At 50.2% G+C, this 18,513-nt stretch overlaps 2 protein-coding genes across 2 annotated transcripts in view; one reads left to right on the forward strand and one right to left on the reverse strand.

Annotated features, from left to right (window-relative positions):
- Positions 1-221: 221 nt before the first annotated feature.
- Positions 222-7,497, forward strand: DPCD (deleted in primary ciliary dyskinesia homolog (mouse); the record flags this gene model as incomplete). Its single annotated transcript, XM_009579856.1, has 5 exons — positions 222-320; positions 960-1,084; positions 1,908-2,041; positions 6,049-6,151; positions 7,295-7,497. Coding segments are annotated over 5 exons (566 nt in total), but the record flags the coding sequence as incomplete, so codon positions are not given.
- Positions 7,498-10,608: 3,111 nt separating this feature from the next.
- The window catches only part of FBXW4 (F-box and WD repeat domain containing 4), a gene marked incomplete at its 5' end in the record, with an annotated part of 51,128 nt that continues 43,223 nt past the window's right edge, over positions 10,609-18,513 (reverse strand). The window contains 3 exons of the mRNA XM_009579857.1: positions 10,609-11,005; positions 11,261-11,402; positions 11,575-11,715. Of these exons, the coding sequence (XP_009578152.1) occupies positions 10,889-11,005; positions 11,261-11,402; positions 11,575-11,715 (400 nt within the window). The remainder of the gene's footprint in view (positions 11,006-11,260; positions 11,403-11,574; positions 11,716-18,513) is intronic.

Consider the following 18,513-nt stretch of genomic DNA (forward strand, 5'->3'; position numbering starts at 1 on the left):
ATAGCCCCCTCCTTCCCCGCCGGCGTGTTTTGGGGTGACCCTGCAGAGAGCGGGCGGGGGGACCGAGCGCTCGCGGGGACGGCCCTGCACCCGGGACAGGGCCCCAGCAAAGGACACTGAGCCATCAACGCGGGGACACGGCCCTAGAGAGCGGGACGGGGCCCCAGGCAGCAGGACAGGGCCACACACCCAGCGATAGGTGTATTCCTATTTACCCTCAGCACCTGCCTTGCCTCTAGGGAAGCGGAAGATCCACTACCTGTTCGAGGATGGGAAGGAGATGGCCGAAGAGTACGATATGAAGACCAGTCAGTTAGTGAGTAAGTGTTGCTCTCAGCTGGCCCCCAGCAGATGTGGGTCAGAGCAGAACTGCAGCATACATGGCAGCGGGTCTGCACTCACAAGACTGGGGTGTTGAGAGGGACCTCCTGGTAAGGAACAAATCGCCCCTAAATATTCTGGGGGATAAGCATAGTTGTAGCTGAATTTTGTAGGGACATAAGTATGACTTCCGTGGCATAGCAGACCTTGCTTTAGCCCAGGATCTCTCCCAAACAGCTCATCTGTAACAACAGACTTGGATGGACTAATTGGGACTGCCATCTTGTATAGCCAGGCACCAAGTCTGGAGCATATGCTGGGGTAAAATATGCTTTTTGGTGGCTTCTGCAACCACAAACAAGCAAGATATCAGTTATGGATCTTGACCAAAACCACACTGACTGCGGCATGGCACCTGTTGCAACCACACCATGGCTTCAGCACCAAGTAGCAAAAAAGAGACTCGGTACAGAATTTCTGACTTCGGTAATAGACCAGCTAACATACGCCAAAGTGGACATGACTGGAATTAAGATGTGTATCTTCTTATCATCTCAGTGTGCTGGGCAGCTTTGGCAGTCATTTGCTGGAGTTCTTATAGAGCAGAATAACGAAAACCCTTCTTCTCCCTTCCACAGGTAGAAAATGGCGAGAGAAGAACACCCTCGGAGGCTCCGGCAAGTGGCAGGTTGAAGTGGGAGAGCCAACCTCACCACTCCTGGGAGCACTGGAATCAGAGCTCATAAAGGAAAGCAGCTCCAATGTATGTAAGGGTCTGCAGGCACAACTGCACCTAAAACTACCTAGTTTTGTGCTTACAGCAGGAGTTAGTAGACCACAGATCACTCACAGCCCCAAGAGACAGCCTTAACCTGCCCAGTACTCTGCTGCAAATCATCCCAAAAGTGCAGGGCTGAGTAGAAAGAGGGCACAGCTTAGGTTCTTTTGGGGTCTTCAAAATATTTGTAGCTCATTATGTAGAGAAACTGTACTGCTATGTTGACCAACTACTATTCTGGCTTCTGAAAAAGTAAGCTGAAAGGAAGGGTAATGCCAGGACAAGTCAGTGGATGGAAAGTAGAGGTGATGACAATGAAAGGCCGCGACAGGCAGTGCATAGCAGGCGCTCCTTAACATAGCACTGCCTGTTTCATCTTCACATCCCACTAGCTCAGGGGGCAGAGGTTTTAGTCTCTCAACGTCTTTTCTAAGGACCTGAAACACAAGCACAGCCCTGCACAGCAAATAGAGGCAGAGCCAGGACTGAATCCAGCAGGTCCCTAGGGTAGGCAGAGCTCGGTATTCAGTTGCCTGTGAGGAAGAGGCCGTTTCCCTGTAACCCTGTACTGCAAGACGCCCTTGGTGAACACTTTCAGTCTCCTACAGGCAGTGCCCTGGGTAAAGGTAGAGCAGTGCTTGTACTAGGAAAGTGATGCTCAGGCAGTTTCTTGAGTTACTTCCTAATGCTCCAGTGTGAAGGAAGAGCTACTCCTGCATGGAACCTCTCAAGGTAGTACAGGAAGAAGGGGACAGGGAGGAGAGGAGACAGCTGGAGAGGCTTTGCTAAAGGTACTTGTTTGCTGTAGCCTGTCTTCATGAGGAAGGATACCCTGAGCAGCTTCCAGTGGCGGATCCGTAACCTGCCCTACCCCAAGGAGGTCTACAGCGTCTCCGTGGAGAAGGAGCAGCGCTGCTTTGTCATCCGGACCACCAACAAGAAGTCAGTAAGGACAGCACTGCCAGTGCTGACAGTCCCTCGGGGTGGGCTGGCACAGAGGGCAGGCTAGTGATTGCACAGGGGGGTTGTCCTCTCTTGCCTTCTATCCCTAGCATGCAAGGGCTGAGGGGCCCCACCTCACAGCTGCATGTCTCCTGCTGTCCAATTTCCACTCCCAACTGCCCCAGACACGTTTATGGTAGAGCCCCTCAAGCTCTGTGCTGGCCTTTGCAAACTTACCTCATGGTTCCAATAGCATGGTGTTTGCTCTGTTCTTTCTCTGTCAAATGTCGCTCCCTTAGAAAAATAAAATAAGAACCTTGCAGACCTTTTGAAGCTAGAGCATCCCATCTTCTCCCTCTGACACGATACTTTGATCTAGTCATTGTATCTCGGAATGCATGGAGCTGCAGGATTCAACAGGTACAGCAAAGTCGTGGGCACCCAGGCAGACAGATCTCCCTGCGTAAACCTGTCCTGTGGTCATAATGCCAATGACATGATCTGGAGGTAGCAAGAAAAAAAGGTAGACTGAATCTGGAAAGGAAGCACCACAATATTCTGCCAAAAGAAATTTGAGATGGGAGGAAAAAAAAGAAAAGGCTTTTAAGCATCATCTTATACTGTGTCAGCACATGGCATCTCTCGTGGAATAAGACACACACTGTGGCCCAAAGCTTTTACAGCCTCAGTGAGATAAGCCAGGATGAGCAGTAGTATTGGGAAGAGATAGCAAGGAGCAAGTATTAGAACAAGAGAGGGTATTGAAAGATAAGTGAAAGCTATTTACAAACTGGGATAATACACCAGTCGGGAAAGCTGGGCAGGCTGCTCTCTGCTTGTCTTCCCTCCCCAACATTACTGCAGAACAGAGAAGGATCAGATTCATGGGTAAAATCAACCCCGGTGTTTCCCAATCTGCCCCCTACCCTCTTTAAGCCTCTCTTTGTAGCTGGCTGTAGGTGGTGCTGTTGGCAAAGAACTGCTCCTCTTCAGCTGCTGGACGGCTTTCAGATCGCAGAACCCGCAAGTCTTCAGGCAAGGGTTTACCACATCAGAGGCCGTGGCAAGTGGATGTTTGAGCTCTGCACATGAGCACACCTGGACGCTCAAAAGCAGGAGGCGGCTAGACAGGAGGAAGGGGGAGTCTACCCCATGAAAACAGCAAGCAATTGCAGCTCTAACACAGAAAGATGCTGGCCTAAATGCACGCAGAGGGATTGACAGGAGAAGGGTGGCACTTCAGTAGGGAGACCTATGTAGCTAAGATGAGTGACGTGATTCCCATCAGCCACACGTGGATAGATATGGAGCTAGGACAGGAAGGGAGTACGTGAGCCTAAGTCCAACCACATACTATCACAGACAGGTTTATCTACTCCCAATCGTACTAATAGTAGTGTGTATGTGGGAACTTCCTTGCCTGTGTAGGTGCTGTAAAGTTGTAACGTACCACTGAGGCTTCACCCATGCCCTACCTAACGTCAAGTTTTTTTGTACCACTCTCAGGAAACCAGTGGAGTCCCCCCCAAGCAGTCAACACCTACACACTCGTAGGCTAGTGTCAGAGAGAGTTGAAGGACCTTGACAGCGGCTCATGGCCTGCATGTGAAAGTTAAGGACTTTTGGAATTAAAGCTGAAAGTGTCCTCACTGGGGACAAGAACAACTTTGCTGTCAGTAGGGAGCAGGGACAGACTCCAGCACCAGAACACTTAGTACAGGCTCCAGGATATCTTATATCATTTCTCCTGGGTCTCAGCCAGGGCAAGGCACCACTCAGCAACTAATTCCAAGATAGCAACAAAGGCACGGAGTCCACAGAGAGCACGCACATCACTACAGGAGAGAAAGGAAGCCTCGGAGCCTCTCCAGCCTTTGGAAGTCAGCCACACTGCTTCTGAGCAACAGAGCTGTGCTGACCGCCAGCCAGAGGCACAAGCAATGGGATGGGTTGCCAAGTCACTACTGAGTAGCTCCGCTCTAAATTCTCAGCATACCAGTAGCAGTTTTCAAAAACAAAAAGTGGGTTTCCAGTAGGAAAATAATAGAGGTGACTTCACATATGCACTGTGGATCTCAGGCCAGGACCCAGGCACAGCATGCAATACTGCCCTTGGCCATGGGGTGAGAGGCGAGGGCAGAGAATCTGCCTGCCTCAGCAGGGATAACCACCCATCAGCTACCGCCCCAGCCCAGACAGGAGCTCTTCACTTCCACTAGTCACTCCCGTTCCCTCTGGCCACGGCAAGGGCTGCTCAAGTGGGATTTGCTTAAAACCTCTTGCTGTAAAATAAATCCATTAAACTAAATTCTAAAAACAAACCCAGAAAGCCACCTCCCCAAACACCAAACCTGATTCAATTATTGTAGCGAGAGGCAGTGGTAATGTTAGGAGGAGGAGGGGGTGACCAGGCAGATCTGGTTTCCTTTGATCTTGTCACAGATTTTAGTTTGAGGCCAGGCAAAGCCATTCTTCTCCCCTTCTCCTTAGTCCTGGGGCAGCAGAATGCTGCTGTTTCATTGATGACTCCCAAGGCCCTTTGAAACAGTGGGTTTTTTTCTGTGTACTGCTTTTTTTTTTTTTGTCTAATCGGTAAGAAGTTAACACTTCCTTAACATGTCTTTGTGTTCATCTAATCTCTGCTGTTTAACCTTTGACATCTCCCTTATTATCCATGTCTGCCACCTTTTCCAAATACCGACAGCAGTGACAACACAGAACGGTTTGAGCCCTGCGGTAACAAGCTGTGTACATTCCTCCCACTGCACCAGGAGAGCCATTTGCCCTTTGTAGCTGTTTTCACCGTGACTTGGAAAATAAACTGCAATTTGGGCAGAGGTAGCTAGAGAGGCCAAGCCTCACACACAGCCAGCTGAATGGAGAAGAACCCCTCATGGCATGACAGCAGCCGTTGCCTGTTCCCGCTCTGCTCTGGATGCCTCAGTACCAGCTACAGGCTAATTCCTTGGAGAGGATTGCCCACGAGAGTGCTGGAAGAGATTAAGAACCCAACCATGCCTCTCTGTGGGCATAGGACCACGAACTAGCCCCAGAGAGAAGCAACAGATGCAGGGCAAGACATGCCAAGGAAGAAAGGCCTCAGGCAAACACAGGTCTACAAGGTTCTGGTCCCAAAGTCTTTGGAAATCTCTTAGCTGCCTAGACAGCTTTAGTTCTACCTGAAACATATTCCTTTTCCTTCATACTGAGCAAAGTCAGTGGAGGGAGACAGGCTGGATAAGGAGCTGGCAAAAAACCTCTCTGTCCTCTGCTTGGATGTGAGAGGTGATCAGGAAACTGGGATAGAGACCAGGCAAAGAGCAGCCAGGGGAGTGGGAGTGCAGAGGAACACCACAGCCACCATGGGCGCTGCGTGGAGATGCTGCAGAGCAGAGGCTCAGGTGACTGTGGGCAGCTACACCTGGAGCTCTGTGCCCAGGGGTATGCCTGAGCATCACCGTGTCACCAAAGCAGGAAGTGATCTAGGAAGCACAGCAAGAGGCCAAAAAGATGGGTTTAGGAAGGACTGCAACACAAAACAGTGCATCACTCAGGAAAGTAAGTCACAGGGCACAAGGGCTTTGACAGCTCTTTTGACAAGAGCTAATGGAAGCTGGTACTTGGAATGAGAGACCATGAACAGGGACAAAGACAAGGGACACCTCTTGACAAAGATAAGAGACACCTCGTGGTAGGGCTGAGTAGTCTGTCCCTAACCACGTCTGGCACTACTCAAGGGCAAGCTGGAGGGACCAAGCCTGCTCTCAACACCAAAGCCCTTCAGGACTTTGCCAACTCTGATTTCCATTTCGGAGGTTTGTTTCCAGTGCTCCTGCCAGCCTGGGGGCACCAGCAGGCACACAACATGGCACAGGGTCCTTCTGCCAACCATGAGAGGTCTGTTGTCCTCATCTACACCTTGTAGAACAGCACTCTATAGCTCAGCTCTGCTACCAGGGGAATAGGAACCTCACCTTCCTCATTTCTGTCTCCTCTCTCATTTGTAGGTACTACAAAAAGTTCTCTATTCCTGACCTGGACCGATACCAGCTCCCCTTGGATGCAGCTGCCCTGAGCTTCACCCATGCCAACAACACCCTGATCATCACGGTGAGGTTTTAGCCACGCAGAACAGCACTTTGCCCTTCTCTTTATGTCCACAAAGAAGTTAAAATTCTTACACGTGGGGAAATGAGGCAGAGCAGGGAGATCTGCTGAGGGTCACTGGTGAGCCCCCTTCTCTGTCACACAGTCAGCGGGAGTTTCAGATTACACTGGGCATGCTGACACTAGCCAGGACAGCCCAGGCCGCAGGAGGGGCCCTGCTTGCTGCTGAAGGTGACTTGCAGGTGGAAGAGTGTCTGTCATGCCCTGTTTTCCATGTGTCCTTCCCTCAGGCCTGAGCAAGCCTCTGCTCTCAGTGACAGCGAGTTTCTCTTGCCTCAGAGCATGTGTTAAGAATCCAAGGACCTGCTGCACTTAGAGGTCTAGCAGTCTTAAAAAAAAAAAGGAAAAAAAATCAACTGCTGGTTTGTGCCAGAGAGGACACATGGAGAGGACACACTTCCACACACATGGTGGAAGTGAGAGACTAGCAAAATGGGCATTTACCTGTTGTTGCAAGGAGCAGACAGAGGCAGACAGATGCTTTTGAGCAGCAGGTACTCATCTTAAATGTAGAAGTCAGCTACCTAGCAAGCATCCCCTCTGAGGGAAACTTTGCAGCAGAGCTGGGGGTGCACAAGCTGAGGAAATAGGCCAAGAGGAGCACCTTCAGTCTTTGTGAGCTTATTTGCTACGGGCCAAACCCTTGCCAAAAAGCACCTGAATCCACCACTAAACTGCAGCTGGGCAGGGGGGCTCTGAGGGGAGGACAGAGGAACTGCAACTCTTACTTCTCTGTCTGCCTTTTAAAAAATGCAGATATGTAACACGTGGGAGCATACAATCAGTGAGCACACCAGGGATCTCCATGACACAGCTTGCCAGGATATTCCAGAGGAGTTGGTGGGGGCCAGGACTCCACATCCAACTGGAAGGTGTTACTGGCACTGTAAAAGACACTCCAGATCTTGGCAAATGTCCCTAGTGTGATGGCACCACCCCTCTAAACAGGCTTCAGAAGTAGCTGGTAACAGAAAGGCCTCCCTTGGCAGGAGGGCCCCAGCTGTGCTGGTAGCACCTGGCCCCAGTTGGTCTGCTTGGAGCAGAGGCTGAACAGAAGTGCTAAGGGCATTTCTCTCTGTCCTACAGTACCAGAAGCCAAAGGAGATCCTGGCTGCAGAAGAACAGCTGCACAAGGAGCTGAAGAAGATAAAGGCAGCTAACAATGGGGATGGCGATTGTAAGACCCAGTAGGTAGTGGCTGCTAAGAGGCTGAGGTGGGGGCCAGCTCTCTGGCATAGCTTCATGGTATTTATTTTGCCTTTTCTAATAAAAGTTAGTCCTGTTGTTAATAGAGCCGTTTGGAGGAATCTTTGCAGGCCCAGGGAGATGGCAGGGAGGTTGATCTCTTTAGTGCCTGGTCTGCTGATTTATGCAGACATTTACGATCCTTCTATGAGTTGTGGGAAGCTGCAGCATGCAAAGGAAGCGCGCCACAGGCAGCAGCTCTCTCCCCATCCTCCATGAGCAGAAGCGACATGAAAGCTGCGTAGTTCCCCTTGGGAATTCCCTCTGCCTGCCACCATCGCTGAAGGCAGTAACATTTGGAAAACGAGATCCCCCTTCTCACGCCCAGTTACCTGCCTGGGATGTGCTTGGAAGCCACTCCCCTCCTGCACTGTTGTGCAGTCCTCTATGCAGTTTGAAGGATGCTCTGGCGGCTCTGGTATCTCTGCAAACAGCAGCAATGCCTAGACCTGAATGGGCCCAGCCTATGAAATAGGGTGAAGAGGAGGACACCCAACTGCTTCCTTACCGCCAGCCATGCGCAACGTGACGTGCCGAACACAGGCAGCTGTGCAGAGCGCAGGAACCGAAATGCAGCTGCCTTCATTTGCATGGCATGGAGGGGAAAGCGGTGACAAGGGCCGCTGGCCTGCTCAGGAGCAGCAGTAGCACACCCCTTCCGTGAAGGCACAAACACGGCCTTTCACAAACCTAGCTGCACAGACAGCGCCCCAGGCATTGGGACAACCCCAGCAGTGCTGCTGCTTTAGCAACCCGCCCTCCAACTAGCTACTGTCTCTACCTTGCAGCAGCCATCCCTGTGCTTGTATTTCTACATATCCTTCCATCCCAGTTCATATTTGAACAGCTCCTGCCCGAACAAACTCTACTTAGAAGCGAGCAGGTCACGGGCTCCCAGCATAGCTCCCCTGATGAGGACTGCTTCAAACCACAAAAATTCCTTAGAGCCTGGGTGGCATCCCCAGTTAGAGCCTCACTGCTGGGTGGCTCTAGGACCCACCTGCATCGTCCTCCCAAGACAATGGAGGCACCATCGACTGACAGAGCTCATCAGAGCCAGTGCACCAGCCCCACTTGCAGCTTCCCCATTCCCCAATGTCACCTGAGATGCGAGGGTGCATCCTTCTACCTACCAGTGCTGGCACCACTATGGGGCTGTAGCTCTGCTCCAGGCTTCAGCCAGGAAGAACCTAAAAGCAGCAACAACAGTGCAGGACCCACCAACGTGGGCTGCAGAAAGGGACTGGCAGGACTGGCAGCAGCAGTGTTGCAGGAAGGGCTGTCACAGGAGTCGTCACCTGCACCAGCGATACTTGTCCACCCGCTCAGCTGACATGCTCATTCCTACTCTGGGCCTTGCCCAAGTCCCAGTGCAATAAAGACCTCTCCTCCCACCCCACAGTTACTCCAGTTCCTTCACAGCCTCTCCCTGGGGACACTGCCAGAGACATTTAATATCTCCATCCCTCCCTCCCAATTTCATTAAAGGACTTGTAACACACCAGGACCTGAGAAAAACCAGACCTCCTCCACTCCCAAGCTCTGCCAGCTCGCTCTCTCGTCTTCCATCTCGTGCCTAATCACTTACCTAAAGCTCTCCTCACATGCAGAGCCCAAAGTGCTCCAAGCAATACAGCAGCGGTATTTAGCAACCCCTGATGCAAAGTACCATCTTTTCAGCAATAGCTCGGTGTTACCGATAACCCAGAGATCCCCCCCAGAATCATAATCTTGGGCTAGCAGTCTTTGGGATCTACAGCTTTGAGCTGATGGAAGATTGTTCTTTTGGCATCTTTTTACAGCAGTAGATCATCGCTTGGGGCACTTAGACATCAACTCTGCCACTTACACAAGAATATGTAGCACCACAGTAGCTACAAGGGAGCTGGCAGCAAGCAGGCATGAGAGGCAGCAGAGGAACAGGCACAGATCAGGACTGTGACAGGGAGCTGTGCTGGAAAGATCCTTGTGAGAATGTGATCCTGCAGCAAAGCCATGCTTTTAAATTACTTTGCACCCTGAGCTTCTGTCTCACATCCACTGGGAATGGAGAGTTGCCTTCAAGCAGGTGAGGAGCTGGTTGGTTCCACTCCCTCCCTGCTCAGGCAAGGGCTCCAGCAAACATCCCCTTCCAATTTTTGTGCATCACAAGGGAAGAGCAGCCTCTTGACAGTGGAAATTACCTCTTAAGTTCTAACAAAGGGCCATGCTGTGTGCTTTGCCCTAGAAGTGCTCCCAGTTTGTTATACAAAACCTTTACCTATCTAGGATATGCAAACTCACAGCCAAGTAGGGTTCACTCACCTCCTTCCCCAAGGAGGGCCAGACACCAGAGACCGCTGCATTCACCCACAGCACATTCATCCACAGACATCCACATCCATCCAGACAGCACAGAGCACGCTGAAAGCTATGGTTGTTCTGAGACCCAGCTCGGGTTCAGAAGGCTGACACAAAAAGGAACAGAGCCCATTTAGATGTGCCTACAGGATCCCAGTAAATCACGTCAAGGCCTTGGTGTTTGCACTAGTCCAGTTTGCTGCTTCATTATATAGGCAGCAAGCAAGTTGCAGATCCTACTTCTTGATTTCTTGTTTGAACAAGTGACATGAGATCCAAGGTCCCAGGAACTGCCTTCAATGCAGCAGTGTCACAGGGTCTAGCCAGGGACAGAGATCTATTAGACGTATAGACAGCATCTGAAAGTAGGCCCAACCTCCTCTGCCCAGCCAGGCCTCTGCAATCAGCGGGTAACATCGGAGCCCCTTTGGCACTTGAAACAAAACATAGAGACTCTTTTGTTTCCCTTCAGAGTTTTATTTAGCAAAACGCGACCGTTTCAGCCCTGCCAAGTGCACAGCCCGACCTGACAGCCAGCTTAGGGAGGCATACACTGAAAGCAGGGCTGGCTCTGCCTTTTAGCTCAATTCTTGCTCTTGGCTGCGAAGGACAACACAAGCAGCTGTCAGGAGAGCAAGCGCAGGTGAAAGGTGGGCCCTGCTCCAGGCACCATTCCCTTCCACCAAATCAAGCCCACCCCACACACAGCCTAGACTCGCTTCACATGGCTCAGCTTGGCTGATCTTAACCTGACCAGCACACACAGCTGTTAGGGCATCCTGGCTCAACTTGCCCCTCAAATGCTGTACCCACAGAAAAAAAGAAAAAAAAAAAAAAAAAAAAAGAACACAGTTAATAAAACAAACCCTTGCACAAAATAAAAAGGGTAAAGGACAATCGGCCTTTATTTCCACTAACGGGCAGGTGAGGTTGAGAAAGTCTGGCCCTTTGTGCACTCTTCAGTGTAGCTTTCTGGCAGGCAAAAAGTCCCTTCAGAAGCCTTGGGGGCCATTCTCACCTCTCCTGCTCTGCGATTCCCTGAGCCAAGTGTCAACTCTGCTGAGCTGGGGTGACCAGAAGCAGCTGTGGTGCCCTTCATGGGGCCGTGAAGTCTAGGACGTGCAGGGCTGATGCCAGGGCAGCGTACAGATGGGTGGTACTGAAACGGAGGCAGTACACTGGGCTGCTGGTGGGTGAAGACAGGTGAAAGCTCTGCAAGAAAATAGGAGAATCAACCTTTCAAAGAAGAGGTCAGCCCAAAGACTCCAGCCAGTGTTACAGACCCAAAGGCCGAGATGTCTGAGCAAAGCAGGCTTTTCCCTGCATATAGGTTAGGTTCTCCATGGTGGGCTCACCCCAAAGACAGCCCAGGAGCCCCTCTCTCTTCTTCCAAAGAGACATGGGCACTGGGCTGCCAGCAAACAACTCAGAAGCTCTGCTGCTGCCCGGCCTCCGGCTGGTCCTCACCTGCAGGCACCGAGTCTGCCGCTTATCCCAGAGGCGCACCACGCCGTAGTAAGAAGAGCCGCTGGCAATCATATGGTTCTTATCACTCCTTATGCAGTACAGGGCGCTGTCATGAGGCTCTTCCCACTCCTGGACGCACTTCCTGCAAGGGCAATGCAAACCGGAGCAGGGCTGAGCCTCCACTCCTCCACCACTGAAACTGAGGCCCAATTTGCCTGAAGGAGCTAATTCAGCTGCAGGCGAGTCCCCAGACACTGCCCAAGGAGAGCCCAGGAGCCTCACGCAGGCCCCACACGGCAGCAGGGTAGGCTCACCTGGTGCTGGTCCGTATGTCCCAGTAGCGGATGTAGGTGTCATACCCACAAGAAAGGAGAAGGGAGGGTGTTTCGTAGAAGACGTCAAGGACTCCAGCTCCACGGTGGAAGTCAGTCCCTAAACAGGTCAACAGCTGACTGCTGCAATAAAACACAATAGGGGAAGACTCATTCAGAGCAAAGTGCCCTCCAATTCAGCTGGCTAGAGCAGAAATGATGTCACAGAAGTCTCCTAGATCTCATTTCTGTGATTTAACAGAATGCAAAAGCCTGCACAGTTTTCCTCTCCCTCCCCCAGCTTCTGCTACTGGTTGGGCCACTAACTGTCATGAAGGGTGACCAGCAGGAGTCACAGCTGTAAGAGGAAAAGCCAAGGAACAGGCACAGCTGACCCCCAGCAGAACAGGATCATTTTCCTTGGGAGAAGCGACCAGTACTCTGAATGATGGGGCTCCATTTTCATGGGAGGCAATTCTCAGTCACACTCCAGATAATCTGCAACAGCCACTTACCTGGTCAATGCCATCCCATCCCAGACTCCGTCCTTCAAAATACCGCCCACTGGGGTATTTCCCCATATCTTTGACACGCAGCTCAGAGCCACAGGCAAATCAGACTCTCCCAACCCAGTCTACCATGGCTGCTCTCCTCAACCCCTCCAGTTACACTGCATACTCCAAACACCATATCTAGGGCTGAAAACGACAGGTCAAGAGCAACCACCCCAGGACTGCTCTGGAGATGACTTTCCAAAGCCTAGCTTTTTTTTTTGACCCCCTCCTCCTTTTTAACTCCTTGCTTGCTGTGAAAGTGCAAAAGCAAGATCTCCATGAAGCTCTAAGCCAGATGCTTTGTGGCCATATCTCTCTGCTGCTTGTTCATGTGCAGAACCAGCAGCTCACCACGTGGATGGTGCCTGGTGAGGGCCCACCCTGCCAGACTGCAAAAAGGAGCTTGAGCCCCTTCCCTGGGCCACATGAAATTGCACCAGGCACATGGCACAGCCTGTCCCCAGTATCACTCCACCTGCCCCAGCAGCCAGAAACACCCAGCTATGGCAGACTCTTGGGAATGGAAGGGACAATCTGCCCAGCTGCTTCAAACGGCCACCTATTGCAAACCCTCCTTTTCTTCCTCATCCTCCTCACACCCTCTAAATCAAAAATGCTGGACATGATAAACCTTGAAGCACCTGCTTTTCAAACCCTGCCACACAGCCACCCCTCTCCAACAGGCTCTTGGTTCTCAGGTTCTCAGGACAATGAAGCGGTCCTGAAAGCCGACAGCACGGATCCCGCAGTGGGGTCACTCTCAGCATCTCCCCCCATTATTTTGTTACTTTCTGCTCCTTGATCCAGCATCACACAGTTCTGAGGCACATCGCCAAATGCCTTAATTCTGTCTGTAATCTGGGCTAAAGCCCTCGTCGGGGGATAAAGACCACACAAAAGGAGAAATAGAGTCCCGGGAGATGTTAAAACAAGTAAACACCTTTGTGTCAGGAGAGAGAAATCGCTGATAAAGCAGATTAGCGCCTCGAGCCCTGGTGTCCCCAGATCAGAAGGCGAGCCCTGGCCGATCTTTGCAGCCAGCACGCTTCTATGATCACAGAGCTGGCGGCATGCTGGGGCCAGCCTGTTTCCCCACAGTCACTCTCCAAAGAGCAGATTATGTAGAATAACAATTTCTTTGTGACTGTGTAATTCCCTCCGTGACCGTGGCTGTGGGCAGCTACATTGGCCCTTGATGCCAGGGCCCTAGCAACCATTTAGAGAGGCCAACCAGCCCTAGCGATGGCCCCCCCATGCAAACCTTTCGGACAAGCTTTAACATCAAGTGCATGAATTAATCCCCCCCAACACGAATCCAGGGGTGCTGGCTTATTGGACTTTGTGTTTCTCCAGGCAAGGGATCGAGGGGATTCCAGGCTTCAGCCCTTTGCAACCTTCTCACAATACATTAACCCTTGGAAGGTTACTTGCAAACCAACCCAGCAGCAACTCTGCACCTGTGTGCAGGTCGAGAGGTTGAAGCATTCACAGTCTGAGCACTGGGAGCAAGAGCTGCGGGGTTTGGTGGGGCAGATGGGTCCTCAGCTCCACCATGGAGTGAGACATAGACAGACATCTCTGAGCTCTGGCACTCCCCTGCCCCTCCAAGTACACAGATCCCCCTCCATCTGCCGTTCCGCAAAGCCAGCAGGACAGATGGACGTGCACACAACCCTTCTCAAGGCTTCCACACAACTTTCTTCATCCTACAAGTTATATGTGTGTCCCAGAGTAAGGCATACAACAGAAGCATGAGGAGGAGTCAGCTGCTCTCCCAAACAAGAACCCTTGGACTACCTGTGACATGCATAAGGAGCCAGACTGCCTAACCTGCAGAGTCCTCTGCCAGTTGCTCAGGCAGGAGCAGGGAGTTACTCACAGGAGATGAGCTATCTTAGTGAGCCCTAGGCAGCACCAGCAGCTTGGATCCTTCTTTCCCCTCTTCCGCATGCTACTGCTTTTTTTTTTTGTTTTGTTTCACCGGGTACCCCCTGGACTGGTGCTCTGGGCACTTGGCACATCGGGAGAGGAAACCAGGATGGGCAGCTGCACAAGGGCCACACAGCCCAGCAGCACATCTGGTGAATATCTCCTGCTAGCTAGCCAAAGCCTTTTTGCGTTATTTCCCCTCCACCATTTTCCCTGCTAATACACCTTTAATATGTAAAGGACTAAGTAAGCTCAGGGAGAGAGGAGCACTGTGCTGAGGAAAGGCAGCAGGATGCAGAAGCACATCCAGGGATCTTTTACTCACTGGGACCAGCCCTCTTCCTCCTCTCAGATGCTTGAAATGGGTCACAGCAGGTCTCCTCACAACCTCTCACCTCTAAACAAGCACTCATCACACCCAGAGTGAGCCTGGCCACCTTAAAGCTTGTCTTCCATCTTCAAGACCAGACCTCAGTCTGCAGTGCTGCAAGATGGCGGCAATTTTTAATCGTAGTCTGGTGATATCTCCAAGTGAAAAATTTCAGCATCAAAGGGACAGGAGAAACCAGAGACTCTGGATTCCTGCTTTCAGAGCTTCCTGTGCAGCACTGAACACTACCCACGTGCCTTGTTCCCAGTGTTTCTCCATGCCTTCACACCTCACTGCAGTGGTACCCAAGCATCCCAGCAGAGTCACACCTGTTTTCCTCCCTCTACTTCCCTTTCCAGCCTAGGCAACAAAAAAAATTAAAATAAAACAAAACAAAAAAAAAAAAAGGAAAAAAAGCATTAGCTTCTCTCTGTAAGCAGGAAAGGCACACAGATACTTGCAAGTTACTGCAGCAAAGCAAACCTTGCTTTTCTGGTTTGTTAATCAGTTCAACTCTCCTGCCCCAAGAATAGGTCAGCCAAAGCAGCTTTCAACTGGGAGGTCCAGCCCCCTCCATACAGTGGCAGTCCTTCAGCAGTTTACAGAAACAATGCATTAGTTGCTACAGTGAAGCACTTCTAATCTGACACCGGGGAAAATCATACTGTGCTGTACACTGGGCACACAAAACGAAAGACCTAATTGTTCTGGCATGGGCATACTTAAATTCATAAAGATGCAGAACACGATTAATATTTCCCCTGTTTTTCAGCAGATTAAGGTGTCTCTGGGCCAGCTATCACCATGCCAGGCTAGCTACAAGTCCCTGCAGCGTACGCAGCCATGCTGAGCCCATGCTGGGAAGGGAACTCTCTGCCACCATAACTCTCCCAGCCTTGGGATCACAAGTTAGTGCCCACAAGTTGTCCAGTCTTCATTATCCCAAATACTCCCTGCCCTCAAACCCCAGTCCCCAACAGCTTCCACTTCCTAGGGAACAAAACCCACAGCTAATCCTTACAGCAAAACCTACAGCTAATCCTTAAGAACCCATAAAGGATCAAAATAACCCACCCAGGGGCAACAGAAAAGCAGCAGATACACCACCACATCACCGACAGTTTTCTAACAACTTACATGGGCAGAGGATAGCTACTCAAATGAGAGACAGAAAGAGATGTGACAGCTGTTTGTACTTTGTTTCTCATCAGCTTGCAGAGATCACCAGCACCAGCCAAACGCAGTTGGGAACAGCCTTCTCCTTTCCTTTGTGGGCCCCTTTTAGCCCTGTGCACCCAAACACCTTCCAAAAACCAGGTAGCTGAACCTCAGCACTTCAGAGGCCAGGGCGCCCTGTCCTTTTTATGCACTATGAAGGTTAGTCAGCAAGTGAGTGTGAAGCCCAAGCAAGACCAAGCATGGAAGGTCCACACCACCATGCCTTGGCCCTCCAGCAGTAGCAAGTAGAGGCTGTTTCACTCCAAGGCCTTCTTCAGGCAAGCCAGGCAGTTAGCTGTGCAGATGGTGGGAGTTTTGCTGTTTTCTGTACTGAACAGCCTGGGCCAGACAGTGCCAGGGTTCAGTCCCAGTGCTGGGTGGCACCAACAGAAACAACTCCGCACCAGTGGAGCTCTGTGGAGCAGAACCACAAACGTGACAGTCCAGATTTCCTAGAAAGACCAGTCTTCAGCACCTTAACCACAAACCACCTGGGCCAATGCAGCGCCTACAGACACACAGGTAGGCCTCCAGTGCAGAGCAGGAAACTCACAGATATTCCTACTTTATCATAAGTGTCTAGACAGACTGAAATCGTATTGGTAGTAATCCGGTATCAACCTACAAGGAACAGAGCCAGAGCAAATCCAGCAGCCCATTTCGTCCCTAGCACAGGAAAGCTGTGTTAGCACCAGGCTTCCGACTCCTTGCTGATGGAACAAAATGTTTAAACAAAGGCCCTGTGTCTGGGAAGTGTATCAAACTGATGAGTCCAAAAATGAAAGGTATTTTGTTCGGACACTATAGAGAATCCTTCGATTCATCTCCATCAATTTCCATGTTCTTCAGAAAACAAGACTTTTAAAAACTACTTTTAAAATAATCTATTTGTTTGGGATTTCCACATTTCACTCTTTTCTCTCCATGCTCGAAATCTAGCCATGAGCATTGCTATCGTGATACCTCCAGAAGACAGGAACCTTCTAGCCTGGAAGCAAAGTGAACTATCAAGGAGTGGCAGAAACAAGCTGGTTTCTAAGTTGTTTTTTTCTTTTTGAAAGCAGCTTAAGGCTCTATTCCTCCTCACCCTAGCAATATGAAGATAAACTAAGATCAGTCATGGCAGAGCCCAGATTAGTTTCCAGATAATCCATGGGATGCTGTTGTCACCAAGTTAAAGCCACATACAGCCTCCCAAGCCACAGCGATTATTTGTGTGACCATAAAAGCTCAGGATTTCCCTGAGACCTTGCTGATAGCTGGAGTCCAAAAGAAGTCCGCACCTCCCTCCCTGTACTCTGCCCATTTGCTGCAGGTCTTGGTCAGCTGTCTCCAATACACATGAACTACACTCCAAAAGCTGGAATGAAACAATAAACACTTTTCTCCTCACCCTCAATTTTTGGTGACCCCAATTCACTAGAATTGATATTATACAAACACGCAAATTCTAGGAAAGTGCTGAATTCAGACCATCTGCTGAAAACAGAGATGTGCGAAATTGCAGACATACTCATTCACTCTGGAAACCTCATCTGTGATCCATGATCATCCATCAAAGAGGAGAAGTCATTGCACATAAGCAGGTGACTATTCAGAAACCGAGCAGAGCTCTAAAACGATCTTTTAGCTACAATAACTATTTGCAAAAAGCCAGTTGGGAAGTATTTACTTTAAAAAAAAAAAAGTGGAAAGAGCACCGTTCAATTCAAAACAGTGGGATATTTGAGCTGAGTATCAAACAGAGAAAGGAAACAAAATCCATTTAAAAATAATTATCCAGCAGCATTTGCGCAACTTCTGTCATCCGATTTGGAGAGAGCACCAAAACCAAAGGGAAGAGCTGAGCTGTTGTCTCTTCCAGGTGCTTCGCAACAGCAGCTGAGGCACCCAGGGGACGCGCAGCTTATGTAAAGAAGGGAAAGGCTTGGTCAAGCAACATCTATAATGTTCGTAGGGAGAAGCATAGATCCTTGGCAAAGTTATTCTTCATAGAGTTATCCTACCCCAAGGTTATCCCTGCATTTAGTCAAAGCTACTAATTCCTGCAGGGAGATGTAGGATTGGCTTGGGGAATTTTGAGGCAGCACCTCCATGTGAAATGGCTCAGAGATGCTGTTATAAGTGATTTTCAGGAGAAATGCCTCTTTCAGCTTCCTCAGCACAGCTGAAGGGACTCGAGGCAGTAGGGGGGAATGACACCAACGATGGTTTGAGATTGTGTCGGGGGGGGAGAAACAGAAGACAGAGTTTTGCCTTCTTTTCTTCTGCTTTCTCTGAATTGGCCCACACACGCTTTAAATGGTCCAATAAAAAGATACAATTTCTTTACCTTTCCAGCTCTGGGACCCTGTGAGTTTTTGTTGTTCGGGTTCCCGTAAGGTTAAGTTCAGAGGATAAACTGACACACTGGGCTATGGGAAAAAGCCAGTTTCTTCAAATAAAGCCACAACGGTGCAAAAGAGTCCCTGCTGGGGCTTTTATTTGGGAAAACAAACAGAAATGGCACCAAGCCCTTCTGCTTTACGAACCAATTTAACTATAAAACCAATGTTCTCCCTCTCGGGGGTGAGGAGGGGAGAGAGACAGGACGTGACAATAGTCCAAAACCTTGGGGGGAAAAAAAAAAAAAGAAGATAGGACAAAAAAGGTTGTCTGTCCCCTTTTCTTTCTTGTCCGTGGCTCCTTTTCTTAGCACACGTGTGTTCTTGTAAAAACGATTAGATTGCAATTTGTATAACATGGTGACCCCCAAATTCAGACATTTAACCCCTTTTCTCTGCAAAGAATGTCAAGAATGTCTTCTCTGTCTTTCTTTCCAACGGGAGGAGTGGGGGGGAATTTTCTCAAACTGTGGTTTCTTGGGGAAAG

This window comes from Fulmarus glacialis, unplaced genomic scaffold (assembly GCF_000690835.1).
Source record: "Fulmarus glacialis isolate BGI_N327 unplaced genomic scaffold, ASM69083v1 scaffold25686, whole genome shotgun sequence".
In the NCBI taxonomy this organism is placed as follows: Eukaryota; Metazoa; Chordata; class Aves; order Procellariiformes; family Procellariidae; genus Fulmarus; species Fulmarus glacialis.